The sequence below is a fragment of the Coenobita brevimanus genome, unplaced genomic scaffold (genome assembly GCF_032717465.1).
Source record: "Coenobita brevimanus isolate Jiangsu-jjx unplaced genomic scaffold, ASM3271746v2 jjx.HiC_scaffold_2831, whole genome shotgun sequence".
NCBI classification, from domain to species: Eukaryota; Metazoa; Arthropoda; class Malacostraca; order Decapoda; family Coenobitidae; genus Coenobita; species Coenobita brevimanus.
The window spans coordinates 45,585-63,668 of record NW_027643798.1 but is presented as its reverse complement, the minus strand read 5'-3'; the positions used below and the strand labels follow the sequence as shown (position 1 = coordinate 63,668).

The following is an 18,084-nucleotide window of genomic DNA, read 5'->3' as shown; positions in this document are numbered from 1 at the left end:
TCTATCTACCTGGAAGTTTTTAACGCTCTAGCTGGGAGTCGAATCCGGGACTACTAGAAAACAACCAGGCGTTAAAAACTTTCCACATATGAACTGTACAAACGTGCAGTGTGTGATTCTAATATATATATATATATATATATATATATATATATATATATATATATATATATATATATATATATATATATACTGAACTACTCTCATAAAGCAGAACATGTTTCATCCTGATTATTGTATATTTCGAAGAGTAACACTTTACAGTGACATAAGGCTAGAAGCGATTGCGATGATAATTAGGCCTATATGGTTACCCCCGTGTTTACAGTAGTTTTAGGAGTGACCATCGATAGTGAAGAAATTATGTTTCAGTGGACCTGATGAAGATGTTTTAATTAAGGCAACTATGACAACCATACAACCGGTGGGAGACAAACCGAGCTCAGTTCTTCTCCTGAAACCACTTCATACCCCTGTATGACTAGGAAAGAAGAAAATGAATATAATATAAAAATATATTCTACTCTAATTATGAAACATGAAACGCCGTGAAATACACTCAGGTCTTAGTTTCCAAGTCCACGAAAAGTGCTGCAAATATCATAGAAAAGTTTGCCCTGTAATCGGAAATTGTTCTCATGTTATTTACAGCATGTATGAGGGAAAATGAGAAACAATTTTACCATTCAATCTTCGGCTGAAAGAAAAGAAATGCTTGTCATTGCTCACAGGGGAGGGATGATTTCATCTTTTTGTGGTGTATGTATGCATGAGAGAGAGAGAGAGAGAGAGAGAGAGAGAGAGAGAGGCCTACTGTGTGTGTGTGTGTGTGTGTGTGTGTGTGTGTTCAGAGTACGAAAAAGTGTAGGATGTGGTAAAAAACTGAGAAAGCGTAAATAAATTAATATGAAGGGTGTAAGTTGATGCGACGATAAAAGCATATTTTGGTCTCGCCTTATGAACTCAACTACTTATTGCATATTCTGTCCAACTATCTATCAGTCTATCTGTCTATCTTTGTCTCTATCTGTCTATCTACTCATCTATCTATGCCTGAGTATCCGTCACCATACAACTTTATCCCGGAAGTGTCGGCCACAAACAAACCACCTCCATGTTACCCTTCCCTCCCTTCAACTCTCACCACCCTCATTCGTATACCTCTCCACTTCATCCCTCCGCCTCATCCTTGGTCTCTCCCTCCCCCCTCTCACACACCACTTCACTCACACACATTTCGCTTTTCAGCCCTCAACACACGAAAAATATATGCTGTTGTACGTAATATTCCTTTGCTCAGTTTCATGTATCGTTCGTCCTGAATTTGTATTACCACTGTTTTATACAGCAACCCGGCCCTGGCTCACTAGCACTTCCGGGTAGTGATGACAAGGCACTGCAGAAAAAAAAAAAAAAAAACACGAAGTAAAAAGTGTCAGCGATGATAACGGTAAGGCTGATATGGGTGTGTGAGTTGGTATTTTAGTGTTTCTAGAAGGCTTCCTATAAAGTCATTGATTATTACATGGTAATATTATTTTTAACGAGTCACATGTCAAAACAAAAACAGTAATGAAGAGGTGCTGCAAAACCAGCTAATCCTACTAGAATACGGTACTTAATTACAGAAATATGGGTGGGGGTAACGATGGCAACGGGCGGATTGGAACGATTGGGCATAGAATAGTGGACAGCTTATCGAAGCAGAAACCAGGATCACTTGGTGCCGGCAGACGGCAAACATAACAACTGTCTCATGGGAAGAAATATGGCAGCAAATGTACATAATCTATTTATTATTCTCCTTAACTGTCCCATAAGACCCATAAGGTCCCGAGGCTAGGCTACTAGTCGAGACATAAGGCGTCTGTAGAAAGGAGTACAAAGGAAACCAAACAGCAATAGACCTAATGGTTCTTTCGAGACTGTTTGTTACAGAGAACACCATAACTATGATTAACTAATGCTGTGAGGTAGAGATAAGGATTTCAAGGCATAGCTGCAACTATTCTCACAGAGCAGGAAGTACTCTCACGGAGCCCTGAGAATAGTTCCGGCCTACAGGTAGGGAACAATTTCTATCCGAGTTTAACCAAATTTGGCGTAGAATTTGTAAGGCAGTCCATGACGACACGGACTGTTTTTCAGAACAGTATATTAACGATGAAGGTCACAGGACAAGATCAACTTTGAGATTGGTTGTAACCTTCATCTTTGATCTTTCGTGCTCATACCTAGATGGTTTCGTCATGACCGGCCCTTGAACCTTTCCACCAAATAAGATGAAAATCGGAGAAAAATTGTTCGTTCCTACATTACCGGAACTATTCTCATGGGCCCAGAGCTACTTTCACGGCTGAGATATGAGAATAGTTCCGGTCTTGACAAACGAGCATTTTTTTTTTTTTTTATCAGTTTTTGAACAAATTTGGTGGGGTTGTTGCGGGGCAGCCCATTATCGACGATTTTTCTGGATATTCGGCTAAAGCTCAACGTCACTAGGTAAGGCCAACATTAAGTCTGATTTGTAACCTAGATTTTCTGCCATTTTGCTCGAACCTAGTGATTTTCCTCATGAGTGGCTCTTAAACTCTTCCTTCAAATTTGGCTAAAGTTGGCATTAAAACTCTTCGTTTTAGCATGGCAGGAAGTATTCTCACGGGACCGGAACTATTCTCCCGGGGCAGTACATATTGTTTCGGGCTTGAGACAGCAAACAATTTTTTGACCGAATTCAACCATAATTGGTGAAGATGTTGCGGGATACGCATTGGAGTTATCGGCCTTTTTATTTAGGATAACAATAATATATTTTCTTCTTGCACACACCGGATGATTATACTTACCCAGCGGATTTCTCGTTGTAATGGTGTTAGGAATACATTAACATTGTCACTCAGTTGTACTGACGATATATGAAAAATCTTTCGATACAGAGACGCAAGAAAAACAACAACAGTATGTTCAGCTTATGGAAGAAGTTTAATTGTGATAGAGTTAGGTACGCATTTAAAATACCAATTAAAATACTGTCGAAATATATTGGATATAGACCGTATACTCGTAAATCAGACACGGGCTGACATGCCTTGTACAGGAGACAATGGGTGCACCAGCTGGCATGGCGCACTCTGGCGATGCACAGGCTAGGTCAACAAAAGAGCAAAAATTAATTATGCTTAGTTGACAGGTCTTTACAACAGCCAAATCCACCGTGTTACCGTGACTGCAATAACACCATTTGCGGAGTGAATAAATATATTTTTCTGATGAAATGCCAACAGCAGCAGTTTTAGGTTTCGATATGAATATTGCCGTGTTTTGTAAGTGAGGAATTTTAAATGTAATTATCAAATTTTTTAAATATTTTCTTCTTTAAATATTATTTACAAAAACACAAACACCTTCTCTCCCACGGCTTAAGAAGGCATTTATGCCGTCGGGGACTTGGCGGTTTCGTAGTCGCCTGTGACGACAAAGTGTGACAAAAAACAAAACAAAACAAAACTGTGCATTCTATCAGCCATATTTTCCGAAAGATGCTGTCAGCAATCGGTGCCCAGTAATTGTGTGTGCACACTTTTGTTTACGACGTTTGTGAGAGCTTGGAACTTTGCTGCACACAAACTCAACGTCATAGTGTACATGATACATAATTCGCGAGTATCGTAATTTGCAAGATTGTTTACTTAGCCCTTTAGTTGCGATTTATTATTATTATTATTATTATTATTATTATTATTATTATTATTATTATTATTATTATTATTATTATTATTATTTGTCTGTCGGATATTCAGACATTCGTTTGGATTGACTGTCGGATACGATTATGTGAAGCTACAGAACGTGGTGAATGTTTTGGCGTATCCGATAGAGCCAGGATTCCGGGGGCTTGAATGATGAGTGAATGGAAGCGTGGCCCATTGGACTGGGCATTTTTGGGCTGTCTGGACATTGCTACTCCTCACGCTGCCCTTGGGTGGGAAAGGAGGTCCGGATGATGATGATGATGATGATGATGATGATTATGATTATTATTGGTAGTTGCCTTTTACTTCAGCTACTGCAAACGATTATATTGGTTTGGTGATAACAGGAGCAGAAAAATTCATACTAATAGTGTTAAAAAATAGTGTGGACGGTGGGGGTAGGGGGGGCTGGAAGAGATGGTCATAGGAATGAGCCCACCTACCGCAAATTATTTCAAGAATGTTCACGTTGTCAAAAATTCATATACCTTAAGTAAGCATTCCTCCTGAAATCAAGCAAGAATATATAGCCTTCTGGGATCATCTAAACTTATTCCGTAAACTGTCATTAGTGCCAGTCACTGTACAGGTGCGAAATGTGGCTGGGGTTAGGTTGAAGGGAAGGCTAATGATAAATAGATGTGATTTCTGGTTGCTGTAATTTCCACTGGTACCCCAATTGATCTCCATACCCCTCCACACACCACACCAATCATTGCTCATCAAATTTTATTCATATCGACATAGTTTGCATAAGTGTCATAGTAAAAAATATTAATGTAGGTATACCATATGAGTAAGTAGGCTAACTAGGAAGAGGCGCTAAAGTATCTAATAAGCTTTCGAGAATACGGCCTCTAGAGTTTCTTCATCTTTACTTCGTTTAGGTATTCGTAGTTTTGCAGCTCATTTTCCATATATCAGTGTCATAATAGTCTTTGTTATGGGTCGTCCTTCTTTCCACAGCTCTTTTTCGTGACTAGCCCTATGTTCTAGTGTATATCTCCTTCCGCAGCTCAGTATACAAGATGGAGAGATATCAAATTTAGGCCAAATTAAGCGAAGAGAATATAGTTAGACTGTAACAAAGGTGTAAACTCTGGCATTGCACACCTTCCTGCCCCCAGCCGCTGCAAGTATTTCCCTGAGCAATATCCCTGACAATGTTCCCCAGTGCCACGATAACCGTGATGGCAGTTGTTCCAAGGAAAGTGACAATGTACACTACTGCTCCCTGGATCCCGCTGCTGCCATATTGCTGCACTGCCACCATTGAAACTGTGTGTGTGTGTGTGTGTGTGTGTGTGTGTGTGTGTGTGTGTGTGTGTGTGTGTGTGTGTTTTCTCACCAGTGTCTGTACATTATTCCGTCTCCCATGTATATTTCACTTGGGGTGGTCTGATTCATGGTTCCTTGTAGTTTCCTTGATTTAAATTCTTAGGCATATTCTGCAGCATCACCTTCATTTTTCGTCCACCATGCAGTTTCTCATGTTTTTCCACCTTCTTTTTCTTCAAGGCGAAGAGTCCACAGGAAGGTTGGGTGTAGGAAGGAAGTAATATCCGATAAAAGTGTGAAGAAGTTACTGCGACGTTGATGATGGGCCGCCAGTACCAGCGAGAGGAAGGTTGAAAGAAGTCTCAGGGTTTCACTTAAATGATTCCTTTTCTTATTCAGCTGAAGAAAAACTCTAACCCCATGAATCAACCGACGAATTTATGCAATATTCATATAACGACTAGATGCTTTTACTCGGATTTAGGGTTAACGGAGACTACGGTTGATTAAACCCCTACACATCTGTGAACTCAGGCATGAATCTTAACTTTTTCTGTTATAACTTTTATGTTGTTACTGTGTACAGTTATACTGTCCTTCATTCCAGGTGTGTGCACTATATGGTCGTCATCAGCAGCAGGAATACGCGATGTCACTGTGAGTACCAATAATGATTTATACACAAAACACTGTACAATAAACGGCATTGGAGATTTTATAATACCTCTCTTTTTGCGATTTGTTCTCCACAGTAACTCCTTAATATATACATATATTTTTTGTTATTTATGCAATCTCTATCGATATTTAAACGACTCAAATAGAATACCAAAGAATGTCAAGGTGTTACATGCAAGTTAAATCGTTATGGAAGAGGGGCTACGAATTCTCCAATGGCACCTAAAGCACAGGCCTAATGTACTGGGTGTACGCACCCGCAGTATAACTAGCATTCCATTGTATCTATAGGCTATTCATGTAACACATAACATTGCTTTTTCTGCTTCAGTATTGTGCTAAGGGTTAGTTAGGGTTAGGTTGTATGCTTCTTTGTTCATGTGCCATGGCAATTTTTTTATCTTTTTCAACTCTGTGAAGATGGGTTTTTATTTATTTTTTCTTCAGCAGAACCGGCGTTGTAAATGATTCACATTCATCTCCCTTTCTTAGCTCAGCTAGTTTATCTATCTATTTAATGCATCTCCACCGCCCTACCAAAAACAATAACTTGTTTTTTTTTTCAATCTAATTGGAGAAAGAAACTGTAAAGCTGGAATTGCATGTTTTGTGTTGTAGAGTAAAATACATTATTGCTTCGCAGCCACTTACTGCTTTCAAATAGTGTCAGGATGTTGGTAGAGGCTTCTCTGGCGTTGGCAATGATATGGCAAAAAAAAAAAAAAAGTTATGGAAATACTCGTATGAGTTTAATGTGTGTGTGTGTGTGTGTGTGTGTGTGTGTGTGTGTGTGTGTGTGTGTGTGTGTGTGTGTGTGTGTGTGTGTGTGTGTGTGGGTGGGTGGGTGTGTCAGTTTTGGACTGTCACTTTTACAACTCGTGATGAAATTTGTACTTTGCTGATTGGAAATTTTTCCTTTTTCCATGCTTTCCTTTCTGTACTTTGTTAAGTTTCGTGGTTGAAAATAGCAACGAATAAATAGAACTGTACCACATAATTTTCCAACACCACGGCGCAGTTTGATGACATAAACAGCGTCCTGTAATCCAGCTTATACACCTCCATAGAGCCTCTGCAAATGACAAACCAATAAAATGAAAGCCTGTGATCAGATGCATAAGAATATATGCCAGTTTGCTTGATTGCCAATTAAAATTTAAGCACATTTACAGGCCTCTTTTATACATCAAAGTAGATATAGCAGTTCGATCTGTCTTATCTGTGTGGGTACCAATTTTTCCTCTTTATACGAGTAAAAGCTTGAGAACCATTACACAGGACAGTATTTTTGTACTGCATCATTTTAGAGATTTCTTCCACCATTTATCACTGAGATATATGTAGACACCCCATGAGACTAGTCTATCACCATGATGAAATTTAAACACATGGTATAGGGGTGGGAATGTCATGTTGTGGGCTGACCAGTAGTTTAATGTACAGTATGCTGACTCCTGAGAATGCACCTTTATTGAACCTGTTTGAGATATTCGCAAAAATGCCACACGATATCAGACTGGCTGATAGATAGGCAGGCAGAAAACTTTGCAACACGATGTATTGGATTTTTTTTTTCTTATTTGATTCCTTTATTGATAATAAGCTTGTCTCCTACAAGTATGTTCATATTTCCCACTCTAATACAACTTTTCTCTGCCTCCTATCAGTACCGTTATCGGTGTAAGTATACTATTCACCGTGTTTTTCATATCGCACTTCTCTCACAAAAAGTTCTTTGATAAGAAACTTTCTCCAGTTCACCAGTGCCAAAAGTGTCCAGAGTCCAGCATTATGTTCAGAGGCAGAGGAAAGTGGTGACATATCATACGTGCTGGACTTTTTGTCTTTCATATTTTTCGGATATTCGTTCCACACCTACAGCAAATATCCTTTTCTTTTCATTTCTTCTTTTTATAACATATTAACGACACACTGGTCCTACCCAGATGAACAATGAAATGAGTGACGATACTGTAAGGGGAAAAAATTAAGTGTTCATGTAATGCTGGTGAAGACATTATGTGTAGTGAAAGAAAAGCAACCAGAAATATAAGCAATAAAAATGTGTTTCTACTGAGGCACTGGACAATATAGGAATATTGTTGGTTTGTTCCCCGGGTAAGCAGTATAGAAACGTTCAGCCGTTACTTCATCATCAGTAACAACAGCCTCCGGTGTATTGTAGGTATGGGGGAATAGGACTATCTATCAGGCCGCTATATCCGCTGCGTTTACGAGGATACTGTCAGAGCGGTAGGTAGAATGTTAGGGTCGGGTAAATACAAAGTAACTTATCAGCTGATTACACGGTTTATTGGGTGTTTCGTGAGATAAGATGATGGGAAAGGGACAGAGAGGGATAAAAGCAACCTGAGGGAAGTGAACGATTCAAGGAAAAGGCTTAAAATTAAGACAGAGTACTGAAGGGAAAAACTTGGTGAAAGAAACCTGGAGAGAGTAAAAGAGAGAAAAGAGACTGAAGAAAGCACAGCAAAACTGCCCATCTCCACAGCAGGAATCCCTGTGTATGGGGGCGGGGTGAGTGGCTGCCTTGCAGGGGTTCCATCCTGCCTAAAACCTGGTTGCAGTGACCGTGTACTACTGTGCAAAATTTTGTGTTCCTAGCTAAAAGCTGATGTTACCCACACAGATGCACCACGAGGAAAGTGATAGAATTCCACTCCTGCATAAGTCCTGGTTATAGTGGGGGTCTGCTGCTGTGAGAATGTCGTTAAATATCTAAATAATAAAGTCAATCTGTGTATGTGCGTGTGTCTGTATGTCTTTACGTTTGTTCGTTTCTTTCACGAGAACAGTAATAGACATCGACATAATTCTTTTTACATTAGGTCGGGGTAAGTCCAGGGAGTGTCAGAAAAATGCCAAAGTAAAAATTTGGGTATTACGCGCGACGCGACGGCGGAAAAATGCGAATGTCATATTTTCTACTTTTTCGTCAGAAGTAGTCAGTGTGGGGTCAGTAACGGTATGGAAACAAAGATAATGGTATCTGCAAACATTCTGTGATGGAAAGGCTATCAGTTAGCCCAGCAAATTTTTGCAGGGAAACGCTGGCATCTTTATACAGGTGTACGAAATATTTTGAGAAAATGCAACAGGAGTAGGGATGGGAGGTTCAAAAAAGCAAAGAAACAAGAGGGGATGGGCATTGATACCATTGCGCACATGCCATGTGATGCTTTGGAATTTTCTTAGCAAATCCCCTCAGCTATTTATTCTGCATATTACAACATACCATCCCCTATTATGTTATCCCTATTATATTATTCATCTCGTTTTGATATCATCAAAGTTTGCAACACTGACGAAAGAGGATGTTCAGGTTATTTGCGTAAAATAAATTGCTCGAGGTGTTACGAATCCCAGAAGCTACTTGGAGTATAATGCGACGTCGTTTTTTAGATTCGTAGCTCCTCTTCCTCAATAATATTTTACCTGTCACACGTTATTATTATACGGACTGTATTTATATTATATCGATAAACAAGGGAAAGAATATCAATATGCAATTGGCATAGTAAATCGCTTAGGAAGAGATGTAAAGAAGCTTCCTATGGCACCAAAAATATGACCCTGAGCTGTTTACACTTTACCTTTATACTGTGTTCATAACCATTCCACACTGTTGCACTCTTTACCCCTCCTCACAATTCCTCCTTTTTGAGTTCCAATCTTTATATTACCTAAAAATGTTTGGTCCCTCGTGTGCATAATTTCTCGATACTAGTTTTCATGTTCACACACATATCTAGAGAATTTAAGTACTTCTCTCCACCGCGGTGGTCAAGTTGTCAATGGAGCTACGAAGCTATCGGCACGATAGACCCAGGGTTCAATTCCTGCAGCTAGCAGCTGGCACTACTGGAGTCAAGTGTAACGTACATTCACCCTTTGTGTGTTGATCGGAAAAATGAGTGTCCAGGTTAACAACTAAGGGACGTAACTGTGATATCGAGGATGATGCAGTGGTCTTGTATCACAAGATAGTGGGTAAATATCCCACCACCGGCTCAACGACCAAAATTATGGAGACGAACGTCTCTGTTAAGTGCATTTTGGCGTCTGTCACAAGTTTACAATTATTTTTTGATCATCATTTCTGCTTACCTTAGATGTACGAGTAGATTAGACGAGATGAATACTTTTCTTCTGATACTTAACGGTGAAAATGCCTGTTATTCTATGCCAGACAAAAGTAGCTCTCTTCATCGCTGGAATACGCAACTTTCTTCGCGCAACGAGGTGACGTTCCGTCCAAGACGTCAAATACGCCCTACTAAAATATGTGGATGATACTGGATAGATCCTCTAACTTAAAGCTAATGAGATCATATCCTCATAATTCTGTGAAAGTTATTAGATGGTGTGGTAATTGGATAGTAGTCCGAAAAATAGTCACCTGAATCACAGCAATTTCCACGTGTGTCAGAGTTACGGCCAGATTACCGTAAGTTGCAGCTGGGAACTTGTCTGAGGGAGCTGGAACTGACGGCGTGCGGGTAAGGGAAGGGCGGGAGATGCTGTACAGGGAAGGAGCTGTTGTGGAAAAATAATGAGCTTGGCCGAGAGAGAGAGAGAGAGAGAGAGAGAGAGAGAGAGAGAGAGAGAGAGATTATCATGAGTTACAAGGACAGGTAATACCTTAAAGGATCTTTCGACCCATGCTGAGGAGGTAACATGTGGTCAAATGAGAAGAAAGAAAAGGGGATTCAGACAAAATAAAGGAAACAAAGAAAGTAGGATTAATAAAAAAAAATTGGCCACAAAGAAAGTGGTGAGGATATATCAAGTAAAAAGAAACAAAAGAAAATACAAAATATAAAAGAATGAGAAAAGATAAATTGAAAAGAGAAAAGTCTGGCGAAGTGAGAGGCAAAAGTTTACAGCAAGATAAGATTTTTTGGCAAGAATGGAAGGAACATCACCAATGTAACATAGACGTCATAACTGAAATGGATACGACGAGAAGACGAAAGAAATCTGTATAAAATGAAAAAGAATTACGGAAAACCAAGAAATACGACAATTGTGTAATAATGGAAAATAAAACCTATTCATACAAGCACTTTGTCACACACACACACACACACACACACACACACACACACACACACACACACACATGATCGGTCCAACAATAAGGGGGATATTAGGAAGACCTGTCAAAATAAGGGCTTTGCCAGTGTGTATTGTTCTTCTCTCTTAATTTGTCGGATAGTTTCGTCCTTTGTTAGCTAATTTCATCCATCCATCCATCCATTGCCAGACGCCATGTATCCCAAACGGGGTGGCCGACAGCTTAGAGTTAATTGTTTTACAGGGAGGGGCACTAATCCTCCACCAACCCCACTTGACACGTAGGCAGAATAAAGCAATAATTTGGCTGTAAACCTTTTCATACGGCTTTTTCATGAATGAGTTGATACAGTGCAGTAGCTGAATAAGATAATACTACGTATCTGCACACTTTCCATGGCACTGCTCCATGTCTTGACGCGTATTCCATTATTAATTTTTTTTTAAGGGATTGCATTCAAGATGATAATTTTAGGCCATGTCGAAATGGCCAGAGTATAATTTGGAGAAAGCTAGTGTGTAGTTTGAAGGAAAGAGTGTAAACTTTCAAGGAAGGAAGTATGTATTTTGAAGGAAAGATTTTAGGAGTGTTGCTATTCACCTTAACTTGGCAGAGATAATCGTCCTATTGTGGCTTATTTTCCGTAGGTCGGTGGCAGAAAAAGACAACACCTCTGTTTTACGTCGTTTCCTTAACATTTTCTCGTGATTTTCACCATATTTTAGTGTTAATCTCTGGGTACAGCTCAGTGGCAGAGTAGGAGAAACTAAGACTGTACATCCTTTCCATAGCACTTTTTCGTGACTTCCACCATAATCTAATGTTAATGTCTTCTTACACCTCAGCACTCAACTGAAGATGGAGAGGTGGCAATTTTAAGCCAAGTTAAATGAAACGGGCAGATCATAGGGCAGAGGCGGACAAGGGTGCCGAGTGAACTAAGAAAGTGTGAAGGAGGGAGAGGGTTGGAGGTGATAAAGGTAAATCGAGTCATAACTTGCACCAGCAGCTGCTACACCGCCAGGCAAAGAGGAAGAGGAGGAGGAGGAGGAGGAGGAGGAGGAGGAGGAGGAGGAGGAGGAGAAGGCGACTCAGTGGAAAATATGAGGAAAGGGAAAATTACAACAAAAGAAGAAGGGAGAACAATAATAAAAGCTGTAGCAGAGAGGAAGAAGTGTGGCGTAAAAAAAAAAAAAAAAAAAAAAGGCCTGAAGAAAAGGATCAGCAATGAGGTAGGCGGACAAGGAAGATATGGTTCAGGAAGAAGAGGAAGGAGGGGAAGTTCGAAATAGTGAATAATATCAAGAAGAGATCAAAAGTATGTTATAGGGGACTAATTATAATATTAAACTCGAAAACCAGAAAACAACAGAATTAATGATCTTCTTTCGTTTAATAAATATACTGTATTTCCAAACATGATGCAGAATAAAAGTTCCCTTCAAATCTCTGATATTACATCTACTACAGGCAAAAGAACATTGTTAAAAAAGAAAACATTCTTTTGTCATTAAGCATTTATCATTATCTTTCTACCTATCTGTCCATCTATCTATGGCCGGACACTTTAGTCCTCTCTCTCTCTCTCTCTCTCTCTCTCTCTCTCTCTCTCTCTCATCCTGTTGTTTTAGCCATCACCTACTTCCCTTTCGGCCACATCTCACCCTATTGTCTTCTTTTGGTAGTCGTTATCAGTGTCATCTTCATCATCATTACCCTCTCTCCACTTTTATGAATAGCCTGGTAGGGTTTAGAAACAGAAGAAAAAAAAACGAACCAAAGTAGGACCTGTCTTTATCCTCAGCACATAAAAGCTCTCAATCTATTTCCTTCAGTTTCAGTTTCCCAGTTTCTGACCTTCTCAACTCACAAAAAATTTCTCCCCTTTTGCCCTACTTAGCTAACCTTGTAAATCCAGTGACGGCCTCCCGTACCCCTCCCTCCCCTACTGCCCCTCCATTTGCCCCTCTCTCCCCCTCCCCAATCCTACATCCTTCACCCCTCTCAATGCCCACTACCCTCCCCCCTAACTCTCCCTCGCTCCCTCCCGAGTTAATTGTGTTATTGTCCCGTTGGAAACAACAGTAAAAGCAAGGCGGTTAATTAAAAGGGACTCTGTTAAAAGGAAGTAATCAGGTAAACAACCAGGAAGAGTGGGTATGATCTATATAACATGGAGAAATAGCTTGTCACGGTGGTAATATCTCTCTCTCTCTCTCTCTCTCTCTCTCTCTCTCTCTCTCTCTCTCAGGGCAAGCGAATATGCGTGTTCATTATAAAACAAGAAATCAGAGAACACAGGAGGCACGAAAAACACAAGAGCACATCAGTCTGTCTTTGGTCGTGATTCGTCGACAGGTTCATTAATGTGGTTGACGACAGTGCAGCATTCTGGTTTAGGGCCCACATAATGCCACTCAGGGACTATCGACTGGTGACACCTCAAATGTCAGGACCAAGCAGCCTAATCCCCGGCCTGGACACTCCTGATGGGTGAAAAATTGATGCATAGATAGATAAATAGGTAGGCAGGTAGGTAGGAAGGTAGGTAGGTCGGTGGGTAGGTAGATAAATGAATAAATAAACAGGTTGAAACATTCATGAGCAGAAGATGAAAGATGGAAGTTAAAGCTACGATAGAGAAATAAAAATGCAGCGAAATGAAATGAGAGTGAAAATGAAGAGGGTAACTAATGTCAGGAAGGTGACAGACGGGATATCCTTAGCGAAATGTCAAGGAAACGACTAAAAGATAAGGTGGGAAATGTATCACGAGAATCGCATTAGTGGAGAGCATCAGAGAGAGAAGAAAGAAAGTGGGAGAAATGTGGGAAAAGTTAGACGGACGAAAGTTAAGATGAGAGTTGTGTGCAAGCAAAAGTGACAAGAGAGAGAGAGAGAGAGAGAGAGAGAGAGAGAGAGAGAGAGAGAGAGAAACGACAGATATACATGAAGAGAGAAAACGAACGCAACAGAAAAAAGTGAACACATGATGGGAGAAAGTCTTGAGTGAAAATGACATGGAGAAAAAGAAGAATGCATTTATTATAAGAAAAAAAAAAAAAAAAGACAGCTCTGACACCTTTACGAAAGCCCCCCCCTCTCTCTCTCTCTCTCTCTCTCTCTCTCTCCGCGGCATTCTCTTCCTTCCTTTGCTTACGTCAAAGAGTAAGTTTATGTTCACCGACTTCATAACTTTCCAACCTTTTCACCTCATCTGGATTCTTTCTTTCTCTCCCTTCTCAACTTGTCATTAGTCATTGCATTCCTTTTACTTCATATATTCTTGTTATATTCATTTACTACCATCTCTGCTTCTCATCTGCTGTTTTCACTTGTATCTTTAGCGTTTTTTTTCCTTCCGAAGTCGATCCTTGTAAGGTTATTATTTTCCTCTCTATTTGGTCATTACTCCTTTCAGCGTAACATCTCCCTCTCTAGTCAACCTTCACTCTTCTCAGCATATATTTCCCTCCACTCGACAGTATTTTTTGGCGTATTTTCTTCCACCGCAGTCGATCCATGCTCTTCTCGGCTTAATGCCTTCCTCTTTATTCCATCATTTCCCTTTTCAGCGTAATATCTTCACTGCATCCGCCTAGCCTAAGCTATATCAATAACACTTCGTCAGCCACAAGCAAAATAAGATTCGTAACCGCATTGAAGGGATATATAAAATGCGTCTTGTTTTCACTGTTCCGTGATTTTGATGAAATTGAGGAATTATACCAAGATTTGGGAAAGTTGCCTTATTGTGGAGATACAACAGACTTGGTCCGCATCTAGCCCTTTTTTATTAGTATAATTTCATTGTAAGATTAATTGATATTCTTGATCGAAATATTTTCTTCTTACTCTTCTCCTTCTATGGGCAGCCTCTCACCTGGTTTGTTCCTCTTTTTCTCCCTCCTTTTTCCTCCAGCCTTAATTTTTGTTATTTATCTCATCATCTCGAAAACATTGCTTTGCATTTCTGTTCGTCAGTGTAAAGAATTACTGTACTGGGTGATGGATGGTGAAAAGGAGACAGATGAAAGGGTGAATGACGATTAGATAATTATTTAATATAGCCAGGTTACAGACATAAGCAAGTTTGCTAACACTTCTTTGCAGACTGTGACAATGAAATGTGTTAAATGAGATATTTTTATGTGATAGAAATGGGAAGCAAACAACAAGAGTATGAGACTGAAGGAAACGTTCTGTCGCTTAAGGAAGAATGAGAAGCAAAAAAGGGAGGACAGTAAATAAAGAAGGCATTATACAATGCTGGTTGAAGAATGGCGGCGAAAATTTTGCCAGACTATATACGTTCGTCTGCTATTCCAGTGCGTCTAATTCCCACTTGAAGCATGTTCGTAATTATCTTCCCTGATCATCTGTGACCAATGAAGCATGCAGAACCTGTATCACAGTATGAATATTAGCTAACAAAGAAACAAAAAAGCTGTTATTCTAGGTGAACTCTTGTCTCCAGCTGTACCCTCCTCTCTCTCCTTCACATCTAATTTACCTACCATCCTGTGTCCTTCAGAGGCAAAAATCCATGTATTCTAATGTAAACTCATAAGTTCACAGTTCTTAACTTACATCAAACACGAGCACAATTTCGAGCCTCCAATTCACAAACAAACAGAAAGAACAATAGGAATCATTCAGAGAATGCAACACCCGCGCCTTACATAGGTTTAAAGGCCAATCAGCATGGTCAGTGGGCACCTGTGATGTTGCAATATGGTAACAAATTATTGAAAAACAATTATGCAGACATGAGGAATTGGGTAATCTTCCTCGCTTTTGATCTCCTTTTTATAGCGTGATTCGTCAACATGCTATCAAATTGAAAAGCAACCTGCTCGAAGACACAAGGTAGCCAGTGATCGTATGGAAAGACCTAACAGCCGAACCTCTAACCCTGCCCTGTGTCCATCACCTTTGTCTTATTGCTCTTAAATTCTAATTACGTCTTCCAAACCAGACCCTCAGCCGATTCACAAAGCTTGGTTTAAATTGGATAAAAGAGCTTAAGATGGCATTACTGTCTGACACTGACTTTTGACGTCATTTTCTGAAAATGGAACCATGCATCGTCAGCTACCCTAATACTCTACCACCAATTTTGATCCAAACCGAATCAAACCTTTTCGTGTTAAATGGCCGAATCTGTCATTTAGTCCTGTGACCGTTACCTTTGTCCGATTGTTCTCAAATCTGAACCGCATTCCTTCTTTTGGTCCTCAACTCTTCCACCAGATTTGATCAAAACCGGATCAAAACTGAGTTGACGTTGCCCTTGACTACGATCTATAGCCTTTTTCGGCCAAAAAGTATTCGCCGGTTCCTCTGATGGTCCTCAATCGTTTTAACCAAATTTGGTTCAGTTCTATCCAATGTATATACATTTTCCCATAATCTTTATAATAGAAAGACAAACCGAACCAAACACACAACCCCCACGCGCTTTTGTGCGCAGGTGTAAAAGTCCATCTGGTCACTAAATAGTTCAAAACTCATTTATTGTACTCTTGCAGTTACAAAACCTAAACACTGCACAAGATAACAGAATTCTGACGGATCGTTCTTATCTCATATAATTAACACTGGTTACCTCCAATCGTTGTTATTATTATTCAAGAAGGTAGCAGCGTATTTTGGGAGCCTGTTTTACGAACTCAGTTAAATATGACGATTCCAGTGTTGCAATTATCCGTGTGTCTATTGTCTGCCCCAGGTAGCACAGCACAGCACATTATTTTCTGTGTTGCATAAAATATACTGCCATTAATTGCTGACTGTATGCAAGGTGTGGATCGAAAGTACATTCCTGGTCGCACATGAAAAAACATTCTGTAAATGAACATTGGACCCGTTTTTGGTTGCATAAGTGGCTAGTACGAAATTAATGGCAATGTTGCTTCCTTTATTTTTCCGCTGGGCATGAAAAAAATAGTTATGTTCGAGCAAAAATCTCTCTGAAACAACAATAATTAATGCTATAGTGTCAGCATTTTTCACAGCACTGTTTTTTATGTACTCTAAGCTGTAATAAGGATAATTATGGTGGATTATTGCTCGTAAAAAAGTTTTCTACCGGATAACGAGTTCACCCTTCCTGAATGGTGTCCTCCGCTGCTGTGTCCTCTCTTCCGCCACCTTCATCACCAGCCACTCTCCCTTTCCCTAAATGCCATCCTGAAGAAGAAAGTTTAAGAAATGTACCTATCGAGTACACGAAGGTCATTATAACATATGCGTTTTTAATCTATACGTTTTGCTCTCCCAATATTCCTACCTATTTCATTTTCACATACATGTCTTTCCTGTTCGTATACACCCTCCACTCATCGACTGACCTTTAAAATCCATTATCTCATTCTTCCTTCCCCCCATCTTCACCTTGCTCTCCCATCCAGCACAAATCTTGGACATCCCTCTACCATCTATCACCTCTAAAAACACTAATAAAAGATAAAAGGAAATAACAAGAAAGTAATTAAAACTAAGTCATTAGAGAGAAGTAGTCAGTGCCCGCTACACAGCAGGAACATAGGCCTAAAATCTAGTCCAGGAAAGTTACAATATGAAACGAAATTAAACCCCACATTCTCATCCATCAAAGTGAAGGTGGATATACCTGACACGCCATAGGTATCACCACCTCTATTTTTGGTTAGAGTGAACTGGTAAACATACCTTTGGGACAAGTTAACACTCTCATGCTTGTTTGATTCCCTCTCTCCTGAACAGTCATAGAATACACCCATAGTGCCATACAAGTCCTGACCATGGGAAAGGTAATGGTCGTATTAACACTAACAGGTTCCTATGACTCAGTGAAACTTATGACATCATCTGATGTTAACAGAAATGGAATACTAGAACTGTTTCAGCCATGAGAGAGTTAACGTTGGTTGGGGGAAAAAAGGGAAGAGAGATCACACAGAAATAACCCCCTGTAGTCAGTCCTGTCAGTCGAGAGCTCACTTTGGATTTCATTCTGGCTAAAAAAGGTGATTTTATTCACGTGATGAGAGATCCACCGGAATGAAAAGAATATTCTCCAAACCAGGCCACAGATATATCCTTCACTTCCAGGTTAATTTATTACTCGTGCAAGCTTCACGCAAATAGAACATTATATCATTCCTATAACTTAATGTCTGGTAATTAATCAGCGCCCACAAGCACACAAGGTTACCCAGGCCAGTACATTCTGCTTAATCCCTAGTTAATGTTTAGGAATGCAAATTACGAGAAGTTATACTGTACAGTGCGTAC

At 39.9% G+C, this 18,084-nt stretch overlaps 1 protein-coding gene across 1 annotated transcript in view; it reads right to left on the bottom strand.

Moving 5' to 3' along the window:
• LOC145390101 (trypsin alpha-3-like) overlaps positions 1-17,570 on the bottom strand; it is a 61,160-nt gene extending 43,590 nt beyond the window's left edge. Inside the window, exons 1-2 of the mRNA XM_080265163.1 lie at positions 17,500-17,570; positions 6,699-6,780 (exon numbers count right to left, since the gene is read on the bottom strand). Coding sequence (XP_080121289.1) covers positions 6,699-6,780; positions 17,500-17,570 — 153 coding nt within the window. The remainder of the gene's footprint in view (positions 1-6,698; positions 6,781-17,499) is intronic.
• Between the last annotated feature and the right edge of the window lie 514 nt (positions 17,571-18,084).